This window comes from Babylonia areolata, chromosome 13 (genome assembly GCF_041734735.1).
Source record: "Babylonia areolata isolate BAREFJ2019XMU chromosome 13, ASM4173473v1, whole genome shotgun sequence".
NCBI classification, from domain to species: Eukaryota; Metazoa; Mollusca; class Gastropoda; order Neogastropoda; family Buccinidae; genus Babylonia; species Babylonia areolata.
In genome coordinates this window covers 4946814-4956813 of record NC_134888.1, presented here as the reverse complement: position 1 = coordinate 4956813, position 10000 = coordinate 4946814, and the positions used below count along the sequence as shown (strand labels likewise).

General features: G+C 43.9%; 1 protein-coding gene across 3 annotated transcripts in view; it reads left to right on the top strand.

The window, feature by feature from the left end:
• Positions 1 to 10000, top strand: part of LOC143288997 (uncharacterized) — a 281730-nt gene that overhangs the window by 5214 nt on the left and 266516 nt on the right. For all 3 annotated transcript variants that reach the window (XM_076597740.1, XM_076597742.1, XM_076597739.1), the window contains exon 2: positions 1 to 706. This exon is cut by the window's left edge. In XM_076597740.1, coding sequence (XP_076453855.1) covers positions 553 to 706 — 154 coding nt within the window. In that variant the 5' untranslated portion in view covers positions 1 to 552. The remainder of the gene's footprint in view (positions 707 to 10000) is intronic.

Below are 10000 nucleotides of genomic sequence, written 5' to 3'. Positions count from 1 at the left end.
AGTGTTGCAGAAAAAAGAAGACCCCGAAATAACATTTTCAGCTTCTACTGAGCAAAACCGCTGCGGCCGGCGAAAGTCCAGTACGAATCGTATCGTCTTTTTCTACTCTTGAAGCCAAATGCTACCAAGCTGTCCCCAACATTGAAGCAGAACGTAGGATGCCGAAGACGTATTAAAGAAAAAAAGAAGAGTGGATAAAAAGAGAGAGTGAGAGATAAGAGTTCCCGGACTTTCACCAAACCGCTGCGAACTGAGTCCTTCAACCATTATAATTATTTTCATTCTACTCTTGTTGCCAAACGCTGCAAAGTCTGTCTCCAACAGAGAGAAGGGTGTTGGAAAAGTATTAACGAAAAAAAAAGAGCAGGAGTGGGCGAAAAAGAAAAAAAGAGAGAGAGAGAGAGAAGAATATTCCGACTTAAGCAAACCGCTGTAAAAAAAAAAAAAAGTCCTGATATACCGGAAGCCAAACAATCATCAAGTTTGTCTTCAACGTTAAAGAGTTGGACCGAGTCAGTCGCCGCGGCGAATCAAAAAAGCCTGGCGAGACTAATGGCGAGGAGAACGATGTTGTCGATGCCTGTGGTGACGATGTTGATGCTGGTTTGCTATGAGCCTGCTGGGACAAGAGGCATGTCCGGTGGTGGAGGAGGTGGTGGTGGTGGAGGAGGGGCTTACAGGAGGCAGCGAGGCAATCCTGACACAGGTGAGAGACACTGATGATGTGTGTTGTGTGTCGTGGTGGTGGTGGTGGTGGTGGTGGTGGCGGTTCAGTGGTCAGTGTTTGTGGGTTGTTTTGTGTGTGTGTGTGTGTGTGTGTGTGTGTGTGTGTGTGTGTGTTTTGTGGTGTTTTTTTTTTTTCGTTTGGTTTGGGTTTTCTCAGCCGTTTACCTGTCTTTGAATTCATTGTCTGTCTTTGTCTCTGCATGTCTTTGTCTCTGTCTCTGTCTTTCTCTCTCTCTTTGTCTCTGTCTCTGTCTTTCTCCCCCCTCTCTGTTTCCGTGTGTGTGTGTGTGTGTGTGTGTGTGTGTGTGTGTGTGTGTGTGTGTGTGTGTGTCTCCCCCCTCTCTCTCTCCCCCTCTCGATTTCTCTTCTCTATAACTGACTCTCCTCACTCTTTTCTCTCTCTTTCTCTCTCTATCTCACTTTTGTCACCCCCTCTCTCTCTCTCCTCTCTCTCTGTACTCCTCTCTCCTTTTCTTCTCTCTCTCTCCTTCGCTCTCTCCTTCTCTTCTTTCTCTCTCTCCTCTCTCTCTTTCCTCTCTATACTCCTCTCTCCTTTCCATCTCTCTCTCTCTCTCTCCGCCTCTCTTTCTCTCCCTCCCCGCCCCTCCCTCCCTCCCTCCCCCTACCCCTGACCCCCCCTCCCTCTCTTTCTCTCTGTCTCATGCCCCCCACCCCCAGCCCCCTCCATCAGTACCCTCAGCATCCAATGTTGCCGATATGTTGTCCCACATCCTCGCAGCTATGCATCATATGAGATAAATACCACGGCGTGTAATTTCAGACAGAGAGAGAGAGAGAGAGAGAGAGAGCCGGGAAGGGAAACCTTATCTGCTGCTTAGTTAACCCCAGAGTGAAGTCACCCAGGAAGTTTTATTAGGCGGCTCCTAGGCGGGACCTCAGTGCTGGAGGGGCCCCTTGTTATGTGTTGCTAGTTTACCAAGGGCTTCGGGTGTCCAGACTCTCCTTAGACATATACAGTGTGAACATATATATATATATATCTCAGTGTTTGACTGTACTGGCTTTCTCGCAGTGACTTTCCCCATTTCGCTTATCACTATAATTATTATTATTTTTTTTTTAAAGAAAAAAAAGAAGGAATTTCGGCTATCTGCAAGTGAGCTTGTCAACTCGATTTTTGAGGTATAGTCGGTTGCTCTCTCTCTCTCCCCCTCTCTCTCTCTCTCCTCTCTCTCTCTCTCTCCCTCCCTCTCTCTCTCCCTCTCTCTCTCTCTCTCCTCTCTCTCTCCCTCTCTCTCTCTCTTTCTGTCTGTCTGTCTGTCTGTCTGTCTGTAATTTGCCTTTTTTCCCCCAGTCGTTCGTCTCCAAGGTTTGGACGGTACACAGAAAACGAAGTACAGATAAATCATGTAATGAATATTTACGCATGTAACATCGACACACTTCATATCAATACAAACACATACTAAATTTTACATATAAATCATATGATAAAATATTTACGCACGTAACATCAAAACCCATCATGTCGATACGAACACATCAAAATTAATAATTACAATGTCGAGATTGACCATCCAAATATAACCCTTCCTTTTTATCTATGCTTTTTTTCCCCTCATAGAATCCATACTACTTTTTAATTGATTAACTCTCTCCATACGAACGGCGAAAGAGACGACGTTAACAGCGTTTCACCCCAATTACCACCATCAAAATATTGCAAGTGGAAGGCTCTTATACTGAAGAAGTGAATGTTGACAAAGAATACCACAATTCTGACGACGGAAGCTAAAGGTTGGGTCATTCAGACACCCACTGGACATCCGAGGGGTCTGTGTAGAGAAGAAGAGAGGACTGGCCGTACTGAGTGAGTTAATGAGTATTTGGACCGATGATGGACGTTTTCCGTATATTTATTGCCTCAGGTACATATTTTGCAAGTGAAAGTATCATATCTTCATTTTCTGTCATCAGTATGCCGAACAAATCTTTTCTCTGCACTGTAGGGGCAGAGAGAGAGAGAGAGAGAGAGAGGGGGAGAGAGAGAGAGAGAGAGAGAGAGAGAGAGAGAGAGTGTGTGTGTGTGTGTGTGTTGGGAGAGAGGGAGAGAGAGGGGGGGACAGAGAGTGTGTGTTGGGGGAGAGAGAGAGAGAGAGAGAGAGAGAGAGAGAGAGAGAAAGAAAGGGAGAGAAAGAGTGTGTGTGTGTTGGGAGAGAGAGAGAGGGAGAGAGAGAGAGTGTGTGTTGGGAGAGAGAGAGAGGGAGAGACAGAATGTGTGTGTGTTGGGGGAGAGAGAGAGTGTGTGCGTGTTGGGAGAGAGAGAGAGAGAGAGAGAGAGAGAGAGAGAGAGAGAGAGAGAGAGAGTGTCTGTTGGGAGAGAGAGAGAGAGAGAGAGAGAGTGTGTGTGTGTGTGTGTGTGTGTGTGTGTGTGTGTGAGAGAGAGAGAGAGAGAGAGAGAGAGAGAGAGAGAGAGAACGAACGAACGAACGAATGGTTTATTCATATATAGGCCATAGCCCCTCATGAAGGGGTATTTGAACAGCAAGAAAAGACAATAACATAATTTGCTGAGAAATAAACAAAGGAAATACGGCTATGAAATGAGTGTTTCTCTGAACCTGTACGCCTTGTAAAAAAAAAAACAAGGAAAGATTATTATTATAGCATCAGGTTTTGTGCATGACATCCATGAACTCAATCTGAACAAATTAGGATGTCTTGTAATATTTAGGATGGATAAATTTAACTCTAAATCTCATGAAGTTTTGGACAACAGAGGAAACAGTGGACATCATTATCTTCTTTTCGCCGTTCTGCACAACGGACATAACAAATCACAGTCATTACGAAATTTATATCTGGAACGGTTGCACTTTCAAGTCAGAAATAGCAAACCGAAATCACCTTGTTGTTGAGAGAGAGAGAGAGAGAGAGAGAGAGAGAGAGAGAGAGAGAGAGAGAGAGAGAGAGAGAGAGAGAATTGGAATGGTTTATTCACAATCAGGCCACAGCCCCTAGTGAAGGGGTATACGTAAACATAATACAACTCAGCGAAAACACATAAACAAATAAGCATTAATATAGACAACAAACCGTGCGTTGTATCCGTGTAAATATATAGACAACAAAAAATACATTATAACTGTTTTACGAAGCAACAATTTCTCTTAATTTGAATGCCTTATATAAGAATACCGAAAAATTATGTACGTCATTGGTATTGCTTGACGACATTAACAAATTCAACTTGAACAGAGAGGGATGCTTGTAGTACTTAGGTTTTATAAACATTGAGAGAGAGAGAGAGAGAGAGAGAGAGAGAGAGAGAGAGAGAGAGAGAGAGAGAGAGAGAGAGAGGCTGATTATGCCAAACGGGATAAAGAGTCGGAGACCAAGCTCTAAGCGCTTTACATGATGATGATGATGATGATGATAATGACAATAAGAACGGTGATAATAATGACGAAAATCAAAATGATAAAGGATCCCAGGGTAAGATTTTCTCTCGCATCTTTTCTTTGTTTCCTTCCTTCCTTTCTTTCTTTCTTTCCTTTTTCCTTCCTTCCGTGCTTTCTTTTGGAAAAAAAACAACAACAACAACCCAACAACCCTTCTTCTTTCTATTTCAAACAAACAAACGAAGAAATAAAAACAATTGAAAAAAAAAGCAACAAAACAACAGCACAACAAAATTTTTTTCCTTCTATCTTTCTTTCTTTCTTCTGTCATAACTAATTAAAAAAAACATCTTCCATAAATAAAACACTATTTTTTTTTCTTTTCTCCTTTCTATCTTTCTTTCTTTCTTTTTTGTCTTTTGGCTTCTTCTGTTCCTCTCTTCACTCTTTCTTTCTTTAAAAAAAAAAAATTCTTTTATCTGATTATTTATCCTTATTATTATTTTATGATAATAAAATTTTTCATCCGTTGGGAGACGCTAAAAGACAGTAAGAAGATAATTTGCTGTTCTGACTTTTGTCGCAGCCGGTTGCCGGACTTTGAAATAATAATTTACATTCTCTCCACTCCTTGTCACAACTTTTCAAATATCATATCCGTATTCGTAAAAGAAAAGAAAAAATCCCCCCCCCCACCCCTCCCCGAAGCATTAAAGAGAGAGGGAGAGGGAGAGAGGGAGGAGAGAGAGAGGGGGAGGGGGAGGGGGAGGGAGAGAGAGAGAGACACACACACACACACAGGAAGAGGGATAGGGGAGAGAGAGAGAGAGAGAGAGGGAGAGAGACAGAGTGAGACAGAGGGAGACAGACACCCCCCAAAGCATTAAAGAGAGAGAGGGAGAGAGAGAGAGGGAGAGTGAGAGGGAAAGAGGGAGAGGGAGAGGGGGAGAGGGATAGGGAAAGAGGGAGAGAGAGGGAGAGAGGGAGAGGGAGAGAGGGAGAGAGGGGGGGAGAGAGAGAGAGAGAGGGGGAGAGTGAGAGGGAAAGAGGGAGAGGGAGAGAAGGGAGAGGGAGAGAGAGAGGGGGAGAGTGAGAGGGAAAGAGGGATAGGGAAAGAGGGAGAGGGATAGGGAAAGAGGGAGAGGGAGAGGGGGAGAGAGAGAGAGAGAGTGGGGGAGAGTGAGAGGGAAAGAGGGAGAGGGGGAGAGGGATAGGGAGAGAGGGAGATGGAGAATGAATGAATGAATGAATGAATTTTCTTTAATGAAGGAAGTGGAGTAAACAAGGACATGCTTTTTTTTTTCTTCCAGCCCTCAGGGCAAAGAAAATCAACAAGCAAGCAAACAAACAAAAATGATGATAATAATAATAATAAATACAAAAAACAAACAAAAAACAACCCAAAATAGAAACAAACAAAACAACCCCCCCCCCCACACACACACACAAAAACCCCACCTATTCGTCCCCCTCACCCCGCCCACCCCCCCCCCCCGGGTCCCCCTAAAAAAACAACCCCAAAACCCCCCAAAACCAACAACTCCCACTCCCCCAAGAGAGAGAGAGAGAGAAGGAGGGAGAGAGAGAGGGGGGAGGGAGAGAGAGAGAGAGAGAGGGGAGGAAAGGGAGAGAGAGAGGGAGAGAGAGAGGGAGGGAGAGAGGGAGAGGGAGAGAGGGAGGGAGAGAGGGATGGAGAGAGAGAGAGGGAGAGAGGGAGGGAGAGAGAGAGAGAGAGAGAGAGAGAGAGAGAGAGAGAGAGAGAGAGAGAGAGAGAGAGAGAGCGAGCGATGTCGATAATAAATAAGGGAACTGACAAGAAAAAGGAAATGAAATAAAAAAGATTTTCATCGATAGAAAGAGAGGACACAACAATAACAGTTCAGTTCAGTTCAGTAACTCAAGGGGGGCATCACCGTCAATCCGGCGGACAACCCATATACGCTACACCACATCTGCCACCAAAAGCAGATGCCTGACCAGCAGCCTAACCCACAGCACGTCGTCAGGCATGGAGAAAAAAATGAAGTGAGCGGATTGACGACAGCGACAACGACGACAACGACAACGACGACAACGACAACGACGACAACAAACGGTTTCAGTTTCAGTAGCTCAAGGAGACGTCACTGCGTTCGGACAAATCCATAATTCTACGCCGCACCACATCTGCCAAGCAGATGCCTGACCAGCAGCGTAACCCCAGGCGCTTTGTCAGGCCTTGAGAAAAATAAGATAAAATAAAATAAAATAAAATAACTAACTAAATAACTAACTAAATAATAATAATATTATAATTAAAAAAAAAAGAAGAAAAAAAAAGAGAATAGATAAGATAAATAAATAAAATAAATAAATAAATAAATAAAAATAGACAACAATGATGACAAATAAGCAAATAAATGTAAAAAAAAACAACAACAACAAAAACAAAACAAAAAACCCAAAAAAAACAACAAAAAAAACAAAAAACAAAACCAAACCAAAACAACAAACCAAAAAACAAACAAAAAAACAGACAAACAGACACACATTCACACATACACACACATATGCATAACAGATATGCACCAAACATGCAGTATAACAGATAGGAAAGCACAGTCAAATACACATAAACGTACATGAGCCCCAGCACACACACACACACACACACACACACACACACACACACACACACCTCTTACCCTGCACCCCCTGTACCCCCCTCCACACGCTCAAACAAACATATAGAAGAGACAGAGAAATTCGAGTGGATATTTAGAGAGACTAGAGGAAAGAAAGAAAGAAAGAAAGAAATAGAGAGAGAGAGAGAGAGAGAGAGAGAGAGAGAGAGAGAGCCATCGAAGAGACAAACAGCACCTTAATTAATTCCCCACAAATAACCTTCGTACACAAACCCACACTCTTGTCATTCGATACACACTTAAAACGGCATTCATTTGCGAAAAAATCAAGAGATTAGACACACACACAGAGATTTTATGCATATATATATATATATATATATATATATATAATTATGACGACGGGATATAAGCTGAATTGGAGAGGGAGAGTTATGAATAGACGATATTGGCCTACAGAAGGGGTGGGGGGGGGGGGAGAAAGGGGGGCGGGGAGGGAGGGAGGGAGAGAGAGAGAGAGAGAGAGAGAGAATGTGTGTGTGTGTGTGTGAGAGAGAGAGAGAGAGAGAGAGAGAGAGAGAGAGAAAGAGAGAGAGAGAGTGTGTATGTGTATGTCTCTCTCTGTGTGTGTGTGTGTGTGTGTGTGATAGAGAGAGAGAGAGAGAGATAGGGAGATAGAAAGAGAGACAGAGAGAGACAGAGACAGACAGAGGGAGGGGGAGAGAGAGGGAGAGAGAGAGAGAGAGAGGTAGATAGAGAGACAGAGAGAGACAGAGACAGACAGAGGGAGGGAGAGAGAGAGGGAGAGAGAGAGAGAGAGAGAGGTAGAGAGACAGAGAGAGACAGAGACAGAGGGAGGGAGGGTGAGAGAGAGTGAGACGAGACAGAGAGAGACAGAGACAGAGATAGGTAGATAGAAAGGGAGAGAGAACGTGGCAGAGAGAGACAGAGACAGACATGAAGAGGGAGGGAGAGAGAGACAGAGATAGAGAGAGAGAGACAGAGACAGAGACAAAGCATGGACAGGCCAAGAGACAGACACAGCGAAAGAGAGTTATGCCTGGTGGAATATTGAGCGAGTTTAATAAAACAAGAAATATGATAGAGCAGCCCAGACGGACGGGAACGGTGAAAGAATTAGTGGAGCGTTGACGACATTATTGGCCCAGATTATTAACATAACATAACACAACACAACACAACATCATCGTCGTCACATAAATCAATCGGCCGACGCGTATGAACCACCCCTTGATATTGAAAACATCAGCGTTTTCTCCAGATATCTTAAAAAAAAAAAAAAAAAAAAAAAATTAAAGGAGAACGAAAAAAAAATCTTATTTATTCGTTTTTTTTTTTTTTCATTATTTCTTTCGAAACAGCAAAAAAAAAAAAAAAAGAAAAAAAAAAAGTTTGTTTGGGTCATTAACCGGTGTTCAGTCTATCGCGCGATTTTCAAAGCGAGGCTCGAAATCGTTGAAGCGAGAAGCTGGCGATAAGGATTATGTGATCTCTCTCTCTCTCTCTCTGTGGGTTACTTCCCTTCCACACTCCCTCCTCTTCCTCCTCCTCCTCCTCCCTCCCTCCTTCTACGATACACAGTAGCAGGTCGGATTCGCCTATACTTGTTTCGCCTATTTTGTATTTGTATTTCTTTTTTTTATCACAACAGATTTCTGTGTGTGAAATTCGGGCTGCTCTCCCCAGGGAGAGCGCGTCGCTACACTACAGCGCCATCCATTTTTTTTTTTTTTTTTTTTTTTAACCTGCATGCAGTTTTATTTGTTTTTCCTTTCGAAGTGGATTTTCCTTCAGAATTTTTGCCAGGAACAACCCTTTTTGTTGCCGTGGGGTTCTTTTACGTGCGCTAAGTGCATGCTAGCACACGGGACCTGACCTGGGTTTAACCCGTCTCATCCGAATGACTAGCGCCCAGACCACCACTCAAGGTGTAGTACTAGTAGTGGAGGGGGGGGGAGAAAATATCGGTGGCTGAGCCGTCAATGATAGGAACCAGCGCGCTCAGATTTTTGCGCGGCTTCCTATTATAGGCGGACGCGTTACCTCTGGGCCATCATTCTATTCGCTTACCCTGTGACGGGCGCAATAGCCGAGTGGTTAAAGCGTTGGACTGTCAATCTGAGGGTCCCGGGTTCGAATCACGGTGACGGCACCTGGTGGGTAAAGGGTGGAGATTTTTACGATCTCCCAGGTCAACATATGTGCAGACCTGCTTAGTGCCTGAACCCCCTTCGTATGTATATATGCAAGCAGAAGGTCAAATACGCACGTTAAAGATCCTGTAATCCATGTCAGCGTTCGGTGGGTTATGGAAACAAGAACATACCCAGCATGCACACCCCTGAAAACGGAGTATGAGTGCCTACGTGGCGGGGTAAAAACGGTCATACACGTAAAAGCCCACTAGTGTATATACGAGTGAACGCAGAAGAAGAAGAAGAAGAAGATTACCCTGTGATCATGTGCCAAGTACCCCCACAATGGCCGCTTTTGAGAGTTGGCCTCCTTTGTCCCGTTTTGTCCACTTGACATTTTGCTCTCTGTTCCTGTCTGTCTGTCCGTCCGTCTGTCTGTTTCACTTTTTTCTCGCTCTCTCAAACAGGCACGCACGCACGCACGCACACTCACTCACTCACTCACACACACACACACACACACACACACACACACACACACACACACACACACACACACACACACACACACAGAGTTTCAGTTTCAATAGCTCAAGGAGGCGTCACTGCGTTCGGACAAATCCATATACGCTACACCACATCTGCCAAGCAGATTGCGTGACCAGCGGCGTAGCCCAACGCACTTAATCAGGCCTTGAGAAAAAAAAAAGAAGAAAAAAAAAGGTGAATGAATAATAGATAAGCGAACGTAAATAAGTAAATAAATATATAAATAGATAAATAAAAAAATAATAATTATAGTATGAAAAAACAACAACACAAACACACACAACGAGCAAATGAATTATATAGTTGAACAGGGAAGTGTATATAGGTGAATCTGGATGACCTCCTTCTTCTTCTGCGTTCACTCGTATGCACACGAGTGGGCTTTTACGTGTATGACCGTTTTTACCCCCACCATGTAGGCAGCCATACTCCGTTTTCGGGGGTGTGCATGCTGGGTATGTTCTTGTTTCCATAACCCACCGAACGCTGACATGGGTTACAGGATCTTTAACGTGCGTATTTGATCTTCTGCTTGCATATACACACGAAGGGGGTTCAGGCACTAAGCAGGTCTGCACATATG